The sequence below is a fragment of the Rhinopithecus bieti genome, unplaced genomic scaffold (genome assembly GCF_001698545.2).
Source record: "Rhinopithecus bieti isolate Rb0 unplaced genomic scaffold, ASM169854v2 scaffold_8760, whole genome shotgun sequence".
In the NCBI taxonomy this organism is placed as follows: Eukaryota; Metazoa; Chordata; class Mammalia; order Primates; family Cercopithecidae; genus Rhinopithecus; species Rhinopithecus bieti.
Window position 1 is genome coordinate 2,547,146 of NW_016806225.1, and position 22,697 is coordinate 2,569,842.

The 22,697-nt window shown below is 40.9% G+C and overlaps 1 protein-coding gene across 1 annotated transcript in view; it reads left to right on the forward strand.

The window, feature by feature from the left end:
• The window catches only part of POP1 (POP1 ribonuclease P/MRP subunit), a 45,650-nt gene that overhangs the window by 13,338 nt on the left and 9,615 nt on the right, over positions 1-22,697 (forward strand). The window contains exons 5-13 of the mRNA XM_017875300.1: positions 1,178-1,426; positions 6,235-6,322; positions 6,765-6,952; positions 8,769-9,025; positions 9,148-9,241; positions 12,655-12,766; positions 13,366-13,485; positions 19,117-19,232; positions 21,353-21,544. Coding sequence (XP_017730789.1) covers positions 1,178-1,426; positions 6,235-6,322; positions 6,765-6,952; positions 8,769-9,025; positions 9,148-9,241; positions 12,655-12,766; positions 13,366-13,485; positions 19,117-19,232; positions 21,353-21,544 — 1,416 coding nt within the window. The remainder of the gene's footprint in view (positions 1-1,177; positions 1,427-6,234; positions 6,323-6,764; positions 6,953-8,768; positions 9,026-9,147; positions 9,242-12,654; positions 12,767-13,365; positions 13,486-19,116; positions 19,233-21,352; positions 21,545-22,697) is intronic.

A 22,697-nucleotide genomic window follows, 5' to 3' on the forward strand; every position in this document is an offset into this window, starting at 1 on the left:
CCCGCCACCTCGCCCGGCTAGTTTTTTGTATTTTTTAGTAGAGATGGGGTTTCACCGTGTTAGCCAGGATGGTCTCGATCTCCTGACCTCGTGATCCACCCGTCTCGGCCTCCCAAAGTGCTGGGATTACAGGCTTGAGCCACCGCACCCGGCCAAAAAACCTGACCCTCTTACCAAGTAGTTTTGGATTTGTGTTTTTGGAGTGTGGCCAGCTTGGGGTAGGAAGGTTAAAAAAAGCAACATCAATGCTTAGCATTTGCTTTCTGACTTTTTCAAAGTTGAAAACTTGAACTGGGTTTTATTTTGTACAAGTCTAATTGTGTTTTGGCTTCATCAGAATTCTAGACTTGAACATTCTAAGATTAAGCCAATGTCTTTACTAATTGGTTTAAAACCTATTTATTGAGCAGCCTTCTATGTACCATTGCTATGTTAGTGGTGGGGTTTGAGTTCAAGAGGGAAAACTAACAAGGAATTTTATACTTTCTGGATTTAATGTAAAGTCTATTTGCCAGTGATAGCATTCAGCGTGTGTCTGTCTGTAGCCTAACTGAAATGAAATGTGTGGATTTTCCTCACTTATATTATTTTGATCTTAAGTTTTGGTTTTAGTTACAGTTCTACAGGTTAAAATGATAACAAGAAGCTAACATTTGACTTCTTCTTTCTTGCCCTCTAATACTAATAGCCATATGTCTTCCTTCTCTACTTACATTGAAGAAACCAAGTTAACAATTTTTTTTTTTTTTTTTTTGAGACAGAGTTTCGCTCTGTCCCCCAGGCTGGAGTGCAGTGGCGTGATCTCGGCTCACTGCAATCTCCGCTTCCCAGGTTCACACCATTCTCCTGCCTCAGCCTCCCAAGTAGCTGGAACTGCAGGTGCCCGCCACCACACCCGCTAATTTTTTGTATTTTTTTTAGTAGAGACGGGGTTTCACCGTGTTAGCCAGGATGATCTCGATCTCCTGACCTCGTGATTTGCCCACCTTGGCCTCCCAAAGTGCTGGGATTATAAGCGTGAGCCACCGTGCCCGGCCCCAAGTTAACAATTTAAGCAAACTAATGGGATCTATAAAATATTCCACTTAATCTAAAGTTATTTGTTTGCATTCCTAACCATTAACTCTGTTTTGAGATTCTTACAAACTGGGATATGTCTCTTTTCTTGAAACTATAGGCAGAGAAAGCTGTACATCAGAAAAAAGAACATTCAAAAAATAAATGCCATAAAGCTCGAAGATGTCACATGAACCGGACGCTAGAATTTAACCGTAGACAAAAGAAGAACATTTGGTTAGAAACCCACATCTGGCATGCCAAGCGGTTTCACATGGTCAGGAAGTGGGGCTACTGCCTTGGGGAGAGGCCAACAGTCAAGAGCCACAGAGCCTGCTATCGAGCCATGACGAACCGGTGCCTCCTGCAGGTGAGCTTTCCCAGTGGGCTTTCTTGTTATTTTGGTTTGATCCTTTCCTATTGAGACCTTTAGAATAGTTTATGGTATGCCAAGCCCCGTTTATGTGGTTATTCATTGGAAAAATGATTCCTGAGCATGAGGCCTGGGTCCTTTGCCAGATACTGGAGATCAGGCAGCCTAAAGTCACTTCACTACCAGTGGAGTGACTGACGTTAATCAAATGATTTCCAGATATGTGATTGTAAGGGAAAAGCATGCAGTATGATGAGCATTTCTAACCAGCTCATCACACTGAGGGCGTCCCCCAGAAGTGCTGCTTGAACTGAGCTCTCAGGGATAAGATGGGAGGGGGGAAGGCAGAAGGAAGCCAGGTGAGAGTGAAGAACTGGAATCAATTCTGTGTGATAGAGATGAAGAGGAGAGCAAGGCAACATGAGGGTGAGGTTAGGCTGGAGAAAAGAGTAGGAACCAGATCGTGCAGGTCTCGTTGATCATATCAAGCTTTATTCACTATAGATTAATCTAACAGTCATTCACCAATAACAGATATTTGAGAATCTACTGTGTACCCTGAACAGGGTTCAAAATGCTGGTCTAGGTGTTTGTGGGTCAGTGGGATGCTAAAGGATGTTTTAAATTTTAAAAGCTTTGAGAGGACACATTATTTTAGAGCCTCTTAATAGTATTTATCTGATTGTTCCCTCCTCTCAGTAGCTAATTCAGTTGCTTTCTGTTTCTTCCAGTACATATTTAGAAATTTGTTCTTTGCAGAAGGGCCTATCTTTCAATGGCAGAATGGCCTTGGCCAAATTTTGAAAGCGATTATTGTTGGTGTCCTTTGATACCCCTTGAGAGTAAGCAATACAAGAATCTTTTTTAAAAATTGTGGTCAAATATACATAACAAAACCATTTGACCATTTTAAGTGTACAGTTCTGTGGCATTAAGTATGTTTACGTTGTGTAATCAGTACCACCATCCATCTCCATTTTATCCTCCCAAACTGAAACTCTGTACTCATTAAACACTAACTCCCCATTCCTTCAGCCCCTGGCAGCCACCCTTCTACTGTCTATCCAATAATTTGATCCTATAGGTACTTCATAGGAGTGAAATTGTACGATATTTGTCTTTTTGTGACTGGCTTATTTAATTTATCATAATGTCTTAAAATTCATCTGTGTTGTAGCATGTGTCAGAATTCCCTTCCCTTTTAAGGCTGAAGATGTATTCCATTGTAGGTATATACCATATCTTGATTATCCATTTATCTGTCAGTGGACATTTGGCTTACTTCTACCTTTTGGCTATTGTAAATAATGCTGCTGTGAGCATGGATATGCAAATATCACTACAATCCCTGCTTTCAGTCCTTTTGAGTATATCCCCAGAAGTGTAATTGCTGGATCATATGATAATTCTATGGTAATTTTATGTTTAATTTTTTGAGGTACTGCCTTACCGTTTTCCATAGCAACCATATCATTTTACATTCCCACCAGCAGTACACAAGGGTTCCAATTTCACCTCATCCTTGTCAGTACTTATTACTTATTTATTTGTTTGATCACAGTCATTATAATGAGTGTGAAGTGAATAAGAGCACCTTTTAGGAGTCTTTGATTTGAGAACTCAGCAGCAGAAATCACAGATTATAGTCAAGTTCCTCATTCACATTGACGAAGCTGGGTTCTAGAGAGATGACGTGACTTGCCTGGGCTCACACAGCTTGTTGGTGGCCTACATGGCACTTGAGTGGCTGATTCCCCGGCCTGCACTTTTTCCACTGTCCTCTGCCAATGAGTTACTTTTCATTTTGGGCAGAATTTTTGCTAAAGTTATTAGATACTTTCTTTAAAATTTGATCAGCCCTAAGTAATACAAATAATAACTAATAATAACAAATATTAGTGAGTGCTTAATATACGCCCTACCCTGTTTTAAATGCTTTGCATGTGTTTATTCATTTAATCCTCATAATAGTATGAGGTAAGGAGTTACCATTATTTCCATTTTACAGATGGAGAAACTGAGTACAGAGAGGTTAGGTAATTTATCCATGACCATATGGCCAATGAGTGTTGAGGTTCAGATTTGAGCCCAGTTGCCTGACTCCAGGGTTCCACACTCTCAACCATTATTCTCTGCTGTCACTTGTTTGCACACATTTGGGTGCGCTTCCTCTGGCCACTGACAGCTGAGAGCTGGTCACTGGATGGGAAGATTTCTTTCTGTGAGTGATCATATTGATTAATGTGTGTTGTCAGAATCATAGCTATAATTTGCCTTTTAGTTCTAGTTGCTCAGTGAACTGAAACTGCTTAAAGGTGCCATAGCAGAAGGGTTGGTTTGGCAGGTCACCGAGCCTGATTAGAATGCTGGCTTCTCCACTTAATGACTCTGTGTCTTTGTTCAAGTAACAATCTCTGTCACAGTGTCCTTGTCTATCAGATAAGATAACCATACTTGGTACATCTGATTGTCAGGAAGACTAAATGACAGTTCATGTAAGGAGTTAACTCATTACTGGCACTCAGTAACCCTTCAATGACTATTAACTATTACAGGCCAGGCATGGCAACTCATGCTTAGAATCACAGCACTTTGGGAGGCTGAGGCAGGAGGATTGCTTGAGCCCTGGGGTTCAAGACCAGTCTGGCTGGGCAACATAGTGAGACTCTGTCTCTGCAAAAAAAAAAAAAAAGCTGGGTGTGGTGGCTCGTACCTGTAGTCCCAGCTACTTGGGAGGCTGAGGCAGGAGGATTGCTTGAGCCCAGGAAGTTGAGATTTCTGTAGCTGTGATTGCACCTCTGTACTCTAGCATTGGCAACAGAGTAAGACCCTGTCTCAAAAACAAAACAAAACAAACTATTAGAACTGTTATTGCTGGGGTCCAGCCCTAGCGTGTCCAAGGTACCCCAAAGGGGAGAGGCAAGGTGGCGAGAGACAATAAAGACACCAGACACAACATGCAAGAGGACACAGACAAGACTGCAGCCCAGCAAAGGGCTGACAGCCCCAAATGATTTTTATTACAAGCTTATATAGTATCTTATAGAACAATTGTCAATTAGTAGAGCATCAGGCGATTACACAATTATAGAACAATTGTCAATCAGCAGAGCATCAGGTGATTACATAATTATATATAGATTATTAGGATATTCTCAGAAGTTTATCAAGAACAGTTCTCTTCATGGATGGTCAGTTTGTTCTTCTTTCCTTGGTTACCCTTTTGGGGAATAAGCAAGCTTAATGGTTAACATAACAAAGTCTTATATCAGACTTGGTGGCTCTTGCGGTTACAGGTGCTAGAAGGGACTATTGTGTGGTCTTTGAGGAAATGGTCATAGGGACAATTATAGCAGCACAATTGGTTATAGGCTTAGAACTGGCACAGCAGTCTCTATTAAGTGCAAGGTTATACTTTAACATTGATTATATAACTATGTATAAAAATTTTTCTTTTTTCTAATTTTAGTATTTTACTTTTATTTTTGTTTAGGGCACCAAATTTAATATCCTTGTCGTCTTACTGTGTCCCACAAACTTAAATCTTTTTATAGAATTAACCTCCCATCTATCCACACCATTTTTTCACCATTTATATAATTCTCAGAATATGAAATAAGTTGGGAACTTAACCATGACAAATTTTGCATAGAATTTTTGCCTTTAGGGAAATACCATATTTCCTTTTTTCCCTTATGTGTTCCCATCACATACCCCCACTGGCCATTAACCCATATTGTAGGGACAGGCCCAGGGCCAAATTTTCCGAGGGTAATGTGGTAAGATTTTTCTTCTATCTTTCCAGCTCATGGGTATTGCCCCATTTTCCAAGATCTGGAGTGGGGGTGGGCAGTACTATTACCGAATGAGTAACACTCCCCAGACCTCACCGTGAATCCCCTCCAATAGTTGTCTGCATATATATGATCAACCAAATGCAAAGCAAAATAGCATAGCTTATTCCAGCGATACAGAAGAGCCCACCAGCGCCACCTGCTGCACAGGCCTTGGAAGTGGCCTTGCCAACATCCAGAGGGCTCTGAGCCTTGCTCCAGAGCAGCCTTATGCGATCAGGGTCCGGGTCGTCCCTCTCCTGCATGGCCTGCGCCATGTTATTATTATTATGGATACTATAACTATTGAAACTTTTAACATTGATTTCATTAGCTTAGTTTGATCTCTCTTCATCTTACTTAAAATTCTGTGTTATTACTTTTACTTTCTTTGTACTGTGCTTAAAGTTGCATATCATGGTTAAGATTGAGCATGGGAGAAATATGGGATGGATTAATTGCAATATTGTATCTCTAGGCTTAGTGTTAAGTAATCTTGAGGTCCTGAATTACCTAACCAAATTGAGCAACCTGAGCATAATTTTGCAGAATTCATTACTGTTTTCCTTATTTTACTCTGGTTTGTTATCTTAGGTAGATTTTGGGGGTGAACGGTTCTTTACTTAGAAGCAACAGTTGTATACCCTCCATAGAACCTGTCTATGAATATGGGATAAAACGTAGATTATCTAAAAGGTAGGATACTGTAACTTACATTTTAAATGGAGATTCATTTTATTTGGTTCGGATTGGTTTAAAATATTTGCTAAGGTAACAGGAATGGACGGGTTTAGATATTTTTTCCCCTAAACCATCGGGCAGGAGAAGGTTTAGATTTTGATATATGAGAATATAGCTTTAGCAATTTGTTTTGTGTCTTAGGCCTCTAAAGTTTTTGTGATGTGGCTTTTGGCTTCTTAGCAGTTTTGCCTATGTAAATTCCTAAGTACTTGTGTCTCCCGCTTTGTGCAGGATTTATCCTACTACTGTTGTTTGGAGTTGAAAGGCAAAGAGGAAGAAATACTAAAGGCACTTTCTGGAATGTGTAGCATAGACACAGGTAAACTTGTTTTAAAGCTGAGTTCTATTTTAGTCTTTGTATATTTATTCCTTTCATAAAGAAGTGTCTACTGTAAGCATTTGGAATTCAAACATATAGAAAAATGTGGGAGACACTAATCATTCCCGATGAAAATATTAATTTAAGAACAGTTGGGTTGGCTTTTAAATCATTTCTAATATTGTCAAGTTTTACACTTGACAGTGATAGAGTCATTTTTCTGGTGGGGTGAACTTGACAGAAAGAAACTTGAAGCTCTCATTATTCATTTAACACATATTTGTTGAGAACTTATTGTGTGCCAGGCTTTGATCTGAGCAATCCTCACAACCAAAACTTCACCTCTCATGGAGGCAGAGAGTAAATGACAGTGTGGCTATCAGGAAATAGGACTGCAGTCTCAATACCTGGAATTATGGAATTTTGCTTTTGTTGATGTCAGGACTGACATTTGCAGCAGTTCACTGCTTGTCTGGAAAGCGCCAAGGGAGCCTTGTGCTTTATCGGGTGAATAAATATCCCAGAGAAATGCTTGGGCCTGTTACGTTTATCTGGAAGTTCCAGAGGACCCCTGGTGACACTTCTGAGAGCAGGCAGCTGTGGATCTGGCTGCATCCAACCCTTAAACAGGTATAATCTTTCAGGTTATCTCCCATTATTCTGAAACTGCATTTTTAATTACAGCTGGAAGTCAATACTGTAGAAATGTAAATAGTGTAAAGGTTTGTCTGATAGTCTGATATTTATATATGGGGGGGCTCTGTGAGTATTGAATGAAGTGAATTTTTAAAAAACTTATATAATTTGCGTTTAAAAATGTCTAGCTGACAAAAAGCAAATATATTCGAAGTATATAATATGATGATTTGATGTACATGTTGCGTACCACGATCAAATAACACATCCATCACCACCCATGCTGTACATTAGATCCCCAGAACTTGTTCATCAAATAGAATGAAGTCAGGGCGGGGCATGGTTTCTCATGCCTGTAATCCCACCACTTTGGGAGGCTGAAGCAGTTGGATCGCTTGAATCCAAGAGTTTGAGACTAGCCTGGGCAACATGGTGAAACCCCGTCTCTGCAAAAAAGACAAAAATTAGCTGGGATTGGTGGCATGTGCCTGTAGTCTCAGCTACTTGGGAGGCTGAGGCGGGAGGATCGCTTTGAGCCCAGGAGGCAGAGTTGCAGTGAGGTGAAATCGTGCTATTGCACTCCAGCCTGGGTGATAATGAGACCCTGTCTTGAAAAAAAAAAAAATGAAACTAATCTTGACCTTTCATATTTTTAGTAAGTCATAAGTAGAAGTAGAGATAAAAACCAGCCTTATGCTAATTATTTGAAATGTTGAATTGGAACTAATGTTTCTACCATGACTGAAGTGGTTCACTAGTATCTAGGTGCTAGTTGCAGCCTATTTGATAATGAAAAGCTATTTCTGAGTACTTCTGATGATTTTTCACACTGAATTTAGCTTAGCTTCCCTTCTTTAGCATACTCACTACTTAAAAAAAATTTAGTCAGAGTGATCATGTTGTTTTCATAATATTTGACTAACCCTAACCCAACCCCAGCCCTAACCCATTTTAAATTTTAAATTTCAATTTTTTTTGGTTTAAAGTGACATGCGCTACTCAGAACACCCCAAAACGCTTTTTTTAAAAAATTAAAGTTAGATTAAAAAATATATATATTTTTTGAGACAGGGTTTTGCTCTGTCATTGAGACTTGAGTGCAGTGGTGCAGTCATAGCCCACTGCAGCCTCTACTTCCTGGGCTCAAGTGATTCTCCTACCTCAGCCTCCCGAGTAGCTTAGACTACAGGGGTACGCCACCATGTCCAGCTAATTATTTTTTTATTTTGTGTAGAAACAAGGTTTCCCTATGTTCCCAAGGGTGGTCTCAAACTCCTGGATGGAAGCCATCCTCCCGCCTCAGCTTCCCAAAGTGTTGGGATTACAGACGTGAGCCACCGCACCTGGTCCAAAAAAGCTTTTTGGTGATTAATTTAAGTTAATCTGTGAAGGGATAAAAATGTGAATTTTTTTTTTTGAGATGGAGTCTTGCTCTGTTGCCCAGGCTGGATTGTGATGGCATGATCTCAGCTCACTGCAACCTCTGCCTCCCAGGTTCAAGCGATTCTCCTTCCTCAGCCTCCTGAGTAGCAGAGATTATAGGTGCCTGCCGCCACACCCAACTAGTTTTTGTACTTTTTAGTAGAGATGGAGTTTTGCCATGTTGGTCAGGCTGGTCTCGAACTGCTGACCTCAGGCGATCTACCCGCCTCGGCCTCCCAAAGTGCTGGGATTACAGGTATGAGCCACCATGCCCGTCCAAAAATGTTAATTTTTAAAGCGATGAAAAAAAAAAACATAACCCAACTAAATTTGTCATAATATATTTAAATTTCAGGATTTTAAAGTGAATATTTAAATATATTTTTAGGATATCTTAGAGGAAATAAAAGCAGCGTGTCAGTGCGTGGAACCCATCAAATCAGCTGTCTGCATCGCTGACCCACTTCTGACACAATCCCAAGAAAAAAGCCAAAGTGAATTGCCTGATGAGAAAATTGGCAAGAAAAGAAAAAGGAAAGACGATGGAGAAAATGCTAAACCAATTAAAAAAATTGTCGGCGATGGAACTAGAGATCCATGTCTACCATACTCTTGGATCTCTCCAACCACAGGCATTGTAATCAGGTATGAGTTGAATTTGCTTTGAACCTACTGAATATTTTCAGTGAAGACTTGCTCTGTTTTTGTCAGTGGCACAGATGTTGTGTGATGGAAGTTTCCATTTTAAGATCTTCTTTCTTTTTCAGTGATTTGACGATGGAGATGAACAGATTCCGGCTGATTGGGCCACTTTCCCACTCCATCCTAACTGAAGCAATAAAAGCTGCTTCTGTCCACACTGTAAGAGTAAAAATGACGGTAGTGTTTTATTCTAATCATGTTTTTCCTGTCAAATTTGTGAAACCTAATATATAATTTGGTAACATTTTGGGCCATGGCTTTTAGATGTTTATTTCCCTACTTATTATCAAAGATTTTGTTATCTTTCACTTCTCCTAGAAGACCACAACTAAGTGGATATGATCAGTAAACTGACTGTTCTTATTTAAATACAGACTGCTCTGGTAGCTATGAGCCTTGTAGAGGGTCTTAACTTCTGCTTCTTAGGTAGGGAGTCTCTAAAATCCCTGAAATTGTGTGCCAGATTTTGTGCATTTGTGCTTGTGCCATGTAGGTTTTCTTTCTTTCTTTTTTTTTTTTTTTCTGAGATGGAGTCTCGTTCCGTTGCCCAGGCTGGAGTACAGTGGTGCGATCTTAGCTCACTGCACCCTCTGCCTCCCGGGTTCAAGCGCTTCTCTTGCCTCAGCCTCCCGAGTAGCTGAGACTATAGGTGCGCACCACCAGGCCCAGCTAATTTTTGTATTTTTAGTAGAGACAGGGTTTCACCATGTTGACCAGGCTGGTCTCGAACTCCTAACCTCAGGTGATCCACCCGCTTTGGCCTCCCAAAATGCTGAGATTACAGGCGTGAGCCACCACACCTGGCTGGTTTTCTGGGGCTAGTTTTAGGACTCTAGGATCCCTAAAAAGGTTAAGAGCACTGTGTCTAGGGCAGAACTTCCAGTAGAGCTTTCTGTGAGGGTGATGTTCCTTTGTGCTGTCCAGGATGATAGCCATTAGCCACATGTGGCAGTTGAATACTTGAATTGTGGCTGGAGTGACTGAGGGACTGAATTTATACCTTTACTTAACTTTAATTAACTAAAAATTAAGTCTGAGTAGCTCTATTGGCAAGTAGCTAGCACAGAGACTAGCTTAGGAATCCGTACCCTGGATTCAGATCCTGTTTGTTTTCTGATCTTAGTGCAATTAACTTTTCAATGCCTGTGCCTCTCACTGACTTGACGTGGTCAAATATGATGATAGAGCTGAATAGATTCTGAGTTTTTAGAAGTTTTTAAAATACAAAAGCTACTTTTCTCCATCTTCACTGCCTCTGCTCTGCTCTCAACCAGTGTTGTCTCTTACCTGAACACTTAGGGGATCAGGAAAGGATTCTAGAGGGAACCTTACGTTTCCTCCATCCCTCCTCTTTTTTTTTTTTTTTTTGAGACGGAGTCTCGCTCTGTTGCCCAGGCTGGAGTGCAGTAGCCGGATCTCAGCTCACTGCAAGCTCCGCCTCCCGGGTTCACGCTATTCTCCTGCCTCAGCCTCCGGAGTAGCTGGGACTACAGGAGCCCACCACCTCGCCCGGCTAGTTTTTTTGTATTTTTTTAGTAGAGACAGGGTTTCACCGTGTTAGCCAGGATGGTCTCGATCTCCTGACCTCGTGATCCACCCGTCTCGGCCTCCCAAAGTGCTGGGATTACAGGCTTGAGCCACCACGCCCGGCCCATCCCTCCTCTTTTTCAGCCCATTCTCCACACAGGAGACAGAGTGATTTTTTGATAATTTATTCACCTCTTGTTGCTTCCTGATAAAAAGTTTTTGAATAACTTCTCATTGTAATTAAGATAAAATCCAAAGTGTTCAATGTGACCCACGTAATCTTGTGCCTTCTTGCCTCTGAGGCCTCATTTCTCCTCACCTTCTACACTTCAGCCACCCTGACCTTCTTTCAGGTTCTAGAATGTCAGTTCTTGTCTCCCTTAGAGCCTTTGCACCTGTTTTTTTCTTCCAACTACTGAGCATTCTGCCTCCACCACTTTTTGCTTGGCTGAACCGTCCTCATTCTTCAGGTTTCAGTCTCTAGCATTTCCCTCTGGCATCCTTTCCTGATACCCCAAGTTAAACTAGATCCCTCCTGTTGTTTTCAGAGCATCTTGCAAATTTCCTCAATTTGTTTGTATGGATTTGTGTATTTACGTAATGTCTGTGTCTCTCGTGAGACTGTGAGCTTCATAAGGGTGAGGATAGGGTTGGTCCTGTTTTTTACTCTTTCCCCAGTGCTTAGCACAATGCCTGGCACAGAGAGGGTACCCCGTAGCAGCTAATAAGTTGTGGAGCAAAGATTTGAACCTACGAAGTTTGGTTCCAGAGCCTGTACTGTAAACCACTAAGCTGTGCTATCTGAGTTTCTGTGAGTAAATGGTACCTTTGCTTTTTTTTTTTTTGTGAGACAGAGTCTCGCTCTGTCACCCAGGCTGGTGTGCAGTGGCACAATCTCAGCTCACTACAACCTCCACCTCTTAGGTTCAAGCAGTTCTCATACCTCAGCCTCCTGAGCAGCTGGGATTACAGGCGCCAGCCAACGCACTTGGCTAATTTTTTGTGTATTTTTATTAGAGGTTTCGCCATATTGGCCAGGCTGGTCTCCAACTCCTGGCCTCAAGTGATCCGCCTGCCTTGGCCTCCCAAAATGCTGTCATTACAGGCGTGAGCCACTGCACCTGGCCATGATTGCTTCTTTAGGATCTGTAAGTGCACATCCTACTTCAGTGAACTTTAGCATGAGTTGTGGCTATAGATTCCCTTCTTGCCATGCACATGATACTTGAAGAGCTTTTTGAAATCTTCCTCAATTCCTAGTTCCATGTGGAAAAGATATACATTTCTAGGAATACTGTAGTAGTAGTATATCCTTTATCTGGAGAGTTCTTCAAGAGGTACTGGTTTGATTTTCCTTTGGTGAGGAACATTTTATTGCTTACATCGGAGATGATGAAGTTAGCTCTAGTGGAAGAGGACCAGGTGCTGTGGCTCACACCTGAAATCCCAGCTCTTTGGAAGGCTGAGGTGGGTTGATTGCTTGAGCCCAGAAATTCAAGACCAGCCTGGGCACCATAGTGAGACAATGTATCTACAAAAAATAAGTTTAAAAAATTAGCTAGGCATGGTGGCGTGTGACTATAGTTCCAGCTCCCAGCCACTTGAGAGGCTGAAGTGGGAGGATCACTTGAGCTTGGGAGATTGAGGCTGCGGTGAGCCATGATCGGGCCACTGCACTCCAGACTGGGTGACAGAGTGAGACTGTGTCAAAAAAAAAAAAAAAAAAAAAGGTAAGAGAGGAGCGAGGCCTCCTCTGTTGGTACTGTGCTCTGGAGAGACTGGGTGTGAAGTATCTTAGTGAGTTAGTCTATCCTCATATGTGAAATCTTGAGAGAAGTGTAATACTATATCCTTGCTACTAACTGAAAGAGTAGTCTGGTATTAATTACTATGTTAAGTATAGTGGCAACTTCCCTGGTTCACCCCATAACACATTCATTTCTTCACACAGAAGAAGAAAGAGTGGGGGCTGATATCACAACCATGACAAAATTATGAAGGTGGATTCATTGTTCGCCCAGTGAATAGTGGTTGTTATTTTTCAGGTGGGAGAGGACACAGAGGAGACACCTCACCGCTGGTGGATAGAAACCTGTAAGAATCCTGACAGCGTTTCCCTTCATTGCAGACAAGAAGCCATTTTCGAGTTGTTGGGAGGTATACGAAGGGAAGACTGGGTTGTGTTGGGGAGGGAAGGGGGCTAAAAGAGCCTTTTGCAGTTGGGCCTCCAGCGTGTAATATTGCTTTTTAACCTGCTGCTATTGTGACACAGCAAGAGGACCAAGTAAGAGTCGGACTGAACTCAGTGAATAAACACTATATTCATGCCTGGTTATGAAACAACAAACAAATGAGATGTTCGTATTCTAAGTAACTGGCATTCTGATAGTGGAGATAAATGCATACGCCAGGTACTGACCTAAACTCTGTACTTACCTGAACACAACTGCGGTTTTGCTCATAGCTGCTATAGTTATCACTGATAGAAGCATGTGTGTTCATTTCATAAAAGAACCTTTTTTTTTTATGTTGGCTTCATGTTTTTTTGCAAGAAACCTCATTCTTTATGAATGTTAACTTATTCTCTAAAAGTATCAATGGGAAGAGAGGGAATACATGCTTTTAAGTAATTAGTCCAAGAAAACGTTTCATTAGGAAATCTGAAAGATTTAAAATACAAACAAATATAGATGTATTATGAATGACTTTCTGTAAGCTTCTTTTGGTTGTTTTTGTTCTTTTTGTTGTTGTTAAAGGAATAACATCACCAGCAGAAATTCCGGCAGGTACTATTCTGGGACTGACAGTTGGGGATCCTCGAATAAATTTGCCCCAAAAGAAGTCCAAAGCTTTGCCCAATCCAGAAAAATGCCAAGGTAAAGTTCTAAAAACACCCCAGGTTTTCCTTACGATTTTGAGCAGGCCAGTCTTATTAGAAGAGTTCTGTCTCTGACACATCTCCAGTAACTTCATCTGTAAAAAATTAGGGCAGTCTCCTTACCTGCCCACTTTACAAACTGATTATGATCTGAGGAAATGGTACATGTGGAAGTGTCTTTTAGCTGTAAAACATGTAGCTTGATACTTACATTCATTTTATTTTCCGAGTTCTCTCTTTTTAGTATCTAGTAAAACCTGTCTCTCTGCAAACTACGTTCTCTGAAAATGTCTGGCGTTTCAGAATTTTAATTGTGAGGAAGGGATCTGCACCCGAAGCTGGTCTTGTGCTCAGTGGAAGCCTCTGTCTGACCATACAGATGATCCAGGTTCGAATCCTGGCAAGGCCATCCCAGGTGCTGAAATATAAGATGTTTTGGTTTAGACTAAGTAGAATGGCCTGAGAAAGTTGTTTGGCTGGGGTGGCATAGGAGGTGGGTAAGGGGCTGGCTAAAATTTTGTTCTGATCTGAGATTGGCAGCAATTTTGATAATGTCTCATTGTATTTACTGTCATTTAAACATGATTAGTTGGAAGAATAATTAAAATTACCGTGGCAATCTTTGGAGGAAAAGTACAGGTTTGTGTTGTAACGACTTCAGAATTTTTTTTTTGAGATGGAGTCTTGCTCTTGTCACCCAGGCTGGAGTGCAATGGCGTGATCACTTCTACCTCTGCCTCTCAGGTTCAAGCGATTCTCCTGCCTCAGGCTCCCGAGTAGCTGGGATTACAGGTGTCCACCACAACACCTGGCTAATTTTTTTTTGTATTTTTCGTAGAGATGGGGTTTCACCATGTTAGCCAGGCTGATCTCAAACTCCTGACCTCAGGTGATCCACTGAGTTCAGCCTCCCAAAGTGCTGGGATTACAGGCATGAGCCGCCACGCCTGATCCAGAATTTTTTTTAAATGTAGTTAGATAGCTTATTGAGGGGGCAATAAATTACTCTGTCAGAACTTCACATGAAAGGTGAATTGGATGAGGGAGGAGTTTGAAGATATATAGGTAAGTTAGTTAATTATGAAGCCTAAGACTTTACTCAGTGAGTCATTGCCTCTTTCTTTTCTTTTTTAATATCAATGTGGTCTGGTGCAACATAAAAGTTGCAGGATTTACTACACCATTAAATGTTGACTATTATAATCACCTTAAAGCTATAAACTCTACTTAGTTTCTCTTGCTACCTCAAATCCTTTTTTGGAATGAGGTGATTATTAAATCCTCTCTAAGGCTTTTGTTTTAATATGAATCAGCTCAAGGAAAATTAAAAGTCTATCTTGAAAAACATGATTTAATTTGACTCCTGAAGTCAAGCAATCCTTCTGCCTCGGCCTCCCAAAGTGCTGGGATTACAGGTGTGAGCCACCATTCCCAGCTAGAGAGCTTTTAAAAGGAAGGGTACATGAAGGGTACCTGAAGTGATAATGAATATTCTTAGATGCTTTGGAAAAGTTTGCTTGATCAGCTGGTTCTAGAATTTGAATTAAATCTTAATAATGTGTTTCTGCAAATCTTTTCAACTGTATTAACACAATATTTCACTATATAAGTAACTGGTTTTCTAGGTGAGATTTAAAAATATGATTTCTGCCATACTAGCTGTTATTTTATTTGCAATCTTTAGTATTTGCCATTTTGCTTTGATGGATTATTTTGATTAGTTCTTGTCTGTGAGAGACCAATTTCTTTTAGGAAATACTGAATTTACATTGTGCTTGTGGGCTTATCATCTTTCCCTTTGAACACTCTTTGGTAGTATGACTTTCCTGTACTACCCAAAACATGGAAGGAGAACAGCTGCCTTTAGAGTGATAGGTTGCAGGTCATCCTTTATATTTTAGAGCTCTTGCAAGCACTTTTTGAGAGCACTGATCTGCAGTGGACTTGAGCAGTGCCCATTTAGCAGTCATGTTCTCTGCTTCACCTGGGTCCTTTTAACTGTTTTGCATATTTTATTTAAAATAGTTTAATCTGAAGGCTGTAACTTTGGTTTTATTTGATTTCCAAATGAGAAAGCCTTTTACTGGTTACCTTTGCTTCTCTGAGTCAAACTCATTAAAAGAAAGTTTAATGTAACATTTGGTGATCTTTAAATACGTTTAAGAAAGAAGAAAGCCAGCTCCTCTCTTCAGTCTTTAAGTCACATTCTTGAGTTAATATAATCAATTCAAGAACTTTTGTCTGTGAAAGAAAACATGCTTTATATGAGTCTGGGGGAAGGACTCAGAATTACATTCAGAAGTGGCAGTCATTCTAGGCACACTGATGTGGGTACTGATTCTAGGGTACTGATGTGAGTCTCAGCTGGGGTATTGTTTTCTCTTCCCAGTAAAGACTATTGACCTAAAAGGGCCTTCCCCTTAGCCTTCAGACATACTCCACTTTGTTGTAAATAGACTTTATTTTTTAATGCAGCTTTAGGTTCACAGCAAAATTGAGCATAAAGTACTGAGATCCCATGAACTTCCATCCCCCTCTATGCACCGCCACCACACAGTCCGTGTCCTTACTAGAGTGGTACATTTGTTACAGTCCATGAACCGACATTAACACATCATTATCACCTAAAGTCCTCAGTTTGTATTAGGGTTCACTCCTGGTGGTATATATACTCTATCGATTTTGACAAAGGTGTAATGACATACTCACCATAATAGCATCATACAGAATAGATTCACTGCCCTCGAAATCCTGTGTGCTCTGCCTATTCATCCTGCCTTTACCCCTAACTTCTGGTAACCACTGATCTTTTTACTACCTCTATAGTTTTGTGTTTTTTAGAATATTATATAAATGGAATCATACAATACATAGCCTTTTCAGATCGGCTTCTTTCACTTAGTAATATGCACTTAAATTTCCTCTATGTAGGCCAGGCATGGTGCCTCATGCCTATAATCCCAGCACTTTGGGAGACTGAGGTGGGCAGATCACCTGTGGTCAGGAGTTAGAGACCAGCTTGGCTAACATGGTGAAACCCTGTCTTTACTAAAAAAAAAAAAAAAAAAAATTGGCATGGTGATGGGTGTCTGTAATCCCAGCTACTCAGGAGGCCAAGGCAGGAGAATAGCTTGAACCTGGGAGGCAGAGGCTGCAGTGAGCTGAGACTGTGCCACTGCACTCCAGTCTGGGCAACAGAGCAAGACTCCATCTTTAAAAAAACAAAAAATTCCTCTGTGTTTCACATGGCTCAATAGCACATTTCTTTTTAGCTCAATAATATTCCCTTGTGTGGACATACTGTCTACTTTGTTTTATCTGTTATTATTATTATCATTATTATTATTTTATTTATTTTTGAGACAGAGTCTCACTCTGTCACCCAGACCTAAGTGCAGTGGTGCAATCATGGCTCACTGCAGCCTTGACCTTCCAGACTCAAGCGATCCTCCCACCTCAGCCCCCAAGTAGCTGGGATTATAGGCACGTACCACTATGCCTGGCTAATTTTTAACTTTTTGTAGAGAAAGGGTCTCACTAAATTGCCCAGGCTGGTCTTGAACTCGTAGGCTCAAGTGATCCTCCCAACTCAGCCTACCAAAGTGCTAGGATTAAAGGCATGAGCCACTTTTGCCAGACCTATCTATTATTATCTTTTGGAATATTTGAAGATGAGGTAGTACTTTCCTGGGTCTTTACACTATAAGTATCAACTATCTCTTGTTTGCAGCTTAATCTGACTACAATCCCAATCATGACCCCAAATGCGTGGCAGTGCTCCACAGGAAAGCACTCTGGGTACCCAGGCTGTTGAAAGTGGAGCTTGATTGCTCCTAGACAGGCCATGTGAACCTGCAGCACATAGCACTGTGGCTTGAGGATCTGATGGTGGTTATCTCTGTAAGGAAGAGCAGTGTACTGAAGCTGCTGTGGCTTTTAAAAATTTTTTATTTTGCTTTATTTTTTTGAGACAGGGTCTGGCTCTGTCACCCAGGCTGGAGTGGAGTGGCACAATCTCAGCTCACTGCAACTTCTGCCTCCTGGGCTCAAGCCATCCTCCTACCTCAGCCTCTCAAGTAGCTGGGACTACAGGCATACACCACCACACCCAGCTAATTCTTGTAGAGACAGGGTTTTGCCATGTTGCCCAGGCTGGTCTTGAACTCCTGAGCGGAAGCAATCTGCCCGCCTTGGCCTCCCAAAGTGCTGGGATTATAGACATGAGCCATTGTGCCTGGCCTGTTGTGGCTTTTAAACAGTTTTTAATCTCAGATCTTTTCATCAACTTAATTTTTTTTCTAACTTTGTTCTCCCTTAATATCTGTCACACTATGGCCCAATGGCTCCCAACTTATTTTTTACTAGCCATCAGACCCATGCAGGCAGGTATGTGCCTTTGAGTGATGTTTCTTTGTGGAGAGTTTAGAACCATAACCCAAACTCAAAAATTGTCTTTGTTTTCTAATGAAAATTCATCAGTTCAACAAAATAAGATTTGGGAGATACTTTTCCCTGGGGATTAAATGACTGCATGTAGGAAGTTCCTTCTATCAATATAGAGGCTTGTCACTGATAAAGTTTCTTCCTCTTTCTGCTTGAGTACTTGCTAGAATGGTACAGCTTATTTAAAGGGATAAAACACTATGTATCACTGAAAATATGCTTATTTTAAAGGGATGAGGCTGGGCATGGTGGCTCACACCTGTAATCCCAGCACTTTGGGAGGCTGAGGCAGGTGGATCACTTGAGGTCAGGAGTTTGAGACCAGCCTGGCCAACATGGTGAAATCCTGTCTCTACTAAAAATAGCAAAATTAGCCAGCAATGGTGACACGTACTTGTAATCCCAGCTACTTGGGAGGCTGAGGCAGGAGAATCATGTGAACCTGGGAGGGGGAGGTTGCAGTGAACTAAGATTGTGCCACTGCACTCCAGGCTGGGTGACAGAGTGAGACTCTGTCTCAAAGAAAAAAAAAAAAGGATGCAAAAATACATTTTACAGAAAGGAATAAGTAGTTCAATATAAATAGGTTATCAGAGACTTAAAATAATGGGGCAGAAGAGAAGATGATGATATCTGTTGGCTCACCACCATTGGATGAGGAATGATACACAAAGTCCTGAAGCCAGTAGCTGAAATATGACATGTATTTATAGTATGGGCATATTATTATTTAGAGATGGGGTCTTGCTATGTGGCCCAGGCTGGACTTAAACTCCTGGGCTTAAGTGATCCTCCCCGCTTAGCCTCCCAAGTGGCTGGAATTACAGGTGTGCACCACCATGCCTGGCTTAATGTGCCATAGTGTTTGCCTTTGCAGTGGCTACTAGAATTTGATTATCTTGCATGTGGAATTAGGCAGTTTTTTGGAGGCAATTTAATATTGTGATATTTGCATCTTGTACATGAAAAATCAATACCAAAGAAAACTGCTTAGGAGCCTTTGCTATGTCATAGACTGTAAAACTGACTATAAGAATAACTTAATTTCTTGTCAAGTAAGTTCTTCTAAACTAAGTAAATGCCTATGAAATATTGGTTTGTAACAAAAGGCCTACTGCCAACATTTGGAGTTTGACTTCATTGATCTGAAGGATGTGGTTTGAAGGCTATTTCTTTTCCCTCTTAGATAATGAGAAAGTTAGACAGCTGCTTCTGGAGGGTGTGCCTGTGGAATGTACGCATAGCTTTATCTGGAACCAAGATATCTGTAAGAGTGTCACAGAGAATAAAATCTCGGATCAGGTAACTAATTAGTGTAAGGATTATTGGTAAAGTCATGAATGACAGGTTAAATATATCATTCTAGAGACCGTAAAAAGTTATTTCATACTTCATAGAATTCCATAGACTTTCTTTTGTTTTCAAACAAGTTGTTGATCCCTGACTCATGATATGTACTGTGATTTTCTTCTGTTCTTAGGGATAATCTAAGAATAAGGATAGGGATATAAGAATAAGGATCTTATCTGTTATCCAAGGATAAGAATCTAAGAAGAAAGATACATACTGTGATTTTTTTCTGTTCTTAGAGATAAAGTAAGAATAATCTCTAGGAAATGTTAATACAAAGACTTTTTCTTGAAATGATGATCTCATGGTTTAAATATGTTTTTCTTTTATTGTTTTCTTTTCCCTTAAATGTTCTCTGTCTTTAATTTTACTATGATTGGGGAACTTCCAGGGCCAGACATTGTGTGAGATGCTGGGATAGATGACTTAGATGTGGTCAAAGAAAGTACAGTGCACTCAGGAAATCTCTAGAAGGGGTACTGAGCTCAGATGAGAAAAATGAGGCTGGCCTCCTGGATGGAAGAGCAGGCATTTGAACTGACTCTCAGATGGGAGCCAGAAGTCACCAGACTTCTTGGAGGCAGAGTCAAGGTTTCAGTGAAGATAAGATTGCAGGAAGTGAGAAAAGCATGTGCAGGAGCCCAGGCAGAAACCAGGAAGACTCTCCAAGTGGATCAGGAGCTAGGAATCAGAAATGGGGTGAGAAATGAAGCTGAAGACACAAATGGGGCTAGAGCATGAAAGACCTTGAAGCCTTTTAAGGATTTGGAGATGTGGGACACCCTTGAAGGTTTTAAGGTTGGCCATGACATGATGAGATTTCACACTGGCAGCAGTGGGGGGTTGCAGATGGGGGGTGAGGGAGCTGGAGAGAGACTGTGGGTTGGATGGCCTTAAAAAGACCCTTGAAATATTCAAATATGACATGATGGGGGCCTGAATTGTGGCGGTGTGGCTGGAGTGGAGAGGGTGAGGTTTAACGCATATTCCTGGAAGGTGAAATTGACAAGGCTTGGTGGTTGGCTGGAAGATGGGAGGTGAGAAAGGAGGAGGCATGCCGATTAGGTCCTGATATTCTAGCTTGGATTTAGGATTTCAGCTAAAAGAGAGCCAGAGCCATGTCTTACTTGCTCACTGATGTATTTCCAGGTTCTAGAAAAGTGTGTAGCACATAGAAGTGCTCAGTAAATATTTGAATGGCTGAATGAATGGAGTGTGTGAATTGTGGTGTCATTCAGCTGGGTGGGGGATACAGGAAGAGAGCAAATACAGTGGAAGGGTGATGAGTTCAATCTTGAGCTTGAGGGGCTGTGGGACTTCCCAAGAGCAGAGGTCCAGGAGGCAGGTTTCGATCCCAGAAGGAAGAGTCAGGGCTAAAGAGAGATAGTTTGGAATTACTAACACATAGATGGTAGCAGAAACTCCGAAAGTGAAAAAGAAGATTGGACCTGGCTTGAAGAGTGTTCATGAGATAGCCGTTAGACTATGGTCTGAAGGCAGTCTCTTGCATAGTTTTTTCTAAACTGAGTGATAGCCCTCTTACCTACCTGTTAATCTCTTTTTACAGCTCCAAGAAAAGTCTGAAAGGATGTTATCCACCCCCTACATTCCCCTTAACAATAATTTTAACCATCTTCTGTTTTGATTCTTTAAGACCCAGTGGGCAATTTTCTCAAGAGCCAGTGCATTTCTCTAGTTGCACATCCTTGAGAAGGCGTCACTTAATTGTTTATATCTTTTTTACTCTATGACACCAAATCTTAATCAAAATCAATGTAAGGACAGAATATCAACATATAAGATTAATCTTGATATAAGAGATCAACAGAATGAATGCTGATAATGAGTGATATAAGACAATTTGGCATTTCTACCTAAACACTTGTATAGAGGAAAATATCTGTAGGAGGAATACCTTATACTTAAAATGGCTCACATTTATTTATTGAGAATGTTTTTCTCTTGCTTGTTTAAAAGAGCATTTAACTTTCTAAAGCTGCTTATAGGGAGACCCAGGAGGATCTCCCAGGAGACTAGGGCTGTTTGTCTTGAATTATTTTCTTCCACTTTAGGATTTAAACCGGATGAGGAGTGAATTGCTGGTGCCTGGGTCACAGCTTATTTTAGGTCCCCATGAATCCAAGATACCTATACTTTTGATTCAGCAGCCAGGAAAAGTGACTGGTGAAGACCGACTAGGCTGGGGAAGTGGCTGGGATGTCCTACTCCCAAAGGGCTGGGGCATGGCTTTCTGGATTCCATTTGTAAGTTACTTTTTGATTCTAACAGTTGCAATATTTAAAATAGATTCCTAATAAATGCTAAGTACTCAAAATGTTCCAGACTTTATGTACAACTTAGGAGGAATTGAGTGGTATATTTCTGCCCTTAGAGCTATAGTCCCGGATACAAGATACTTCATACATATAGTTCCTGGAGCCAGGTTCTCATTATAAGACCTGTGCTGACATATCATTAATTGTCGAGGTTTTTAAAGTGACCTGATTTTTGAATAGTAGTGGCAACAAAATGTCTAGCTATTTGATTTGAAGAAATTTGTTATAGTTTAAAAGCAAAGGACTTAACTTTTACAGACAGAATACTTTTTAAAAAAATGTTAACTATAACCATATACCCCTATTTATCAACTGCAGCTAAAAATTTTATTAGAATCGAATGTGTCTTTTTTTCCTGGTTATTTTAAATATTACTTCGAAGGCTGGGTGTGGTGGTTCTCGCCTGTAATCCCAGCACTTTGGGAGGCCGAGGTTGGCAGATCACTTGAGGTCAGGAGTTTGAGGCCAGCCTGGCCAACATGGTGAAACCCCGTCTCTACTAAAAATACAAAAATTAGCTGGGTATGATGGCTCCTGGGGAGAGTGAGGCATAAGAATCCCTTGAACCTGGGAGGCGGAGTTGCAGTGAGCTGAGATCACACCACTGCACTCCAGCCTGGGTGACAGAGCGAGACTGTCTCAAAAATGAAAATAAATAAATAAATACCTATCACTTTGATCCTAGAGAGTGTGAAAGGCATGTGAGACTTTTAGATTCATGCCAGTAATTAATTTTTAGCATGTCTAGTGCAGGGACATCCAGTTAATCATTCAGGAGTAGGAATATTTAAAAATAATCCTACTTACTTTTTTACTATGAGATGCTTTCAGGCATACAAAAAAGAATGGATGCTGATGTAGTAAATGCCTGTGTGCCATTACCCAGCACCCGGCTTAAGAAATAAAACACTACAGATGCATCAGTGCACCCTGTGTACCTCTCTCCAGTTTCGTTTCCCTCCCTCCTTTTAAAATAATCACTCCTCTGATTTCAGTGTTTGCTACTACCATGCATATTTTTATAGCTTTATTGAAGTATGTTTGTATCCCACAATAAAATAACTATTTAGACTTGACACTA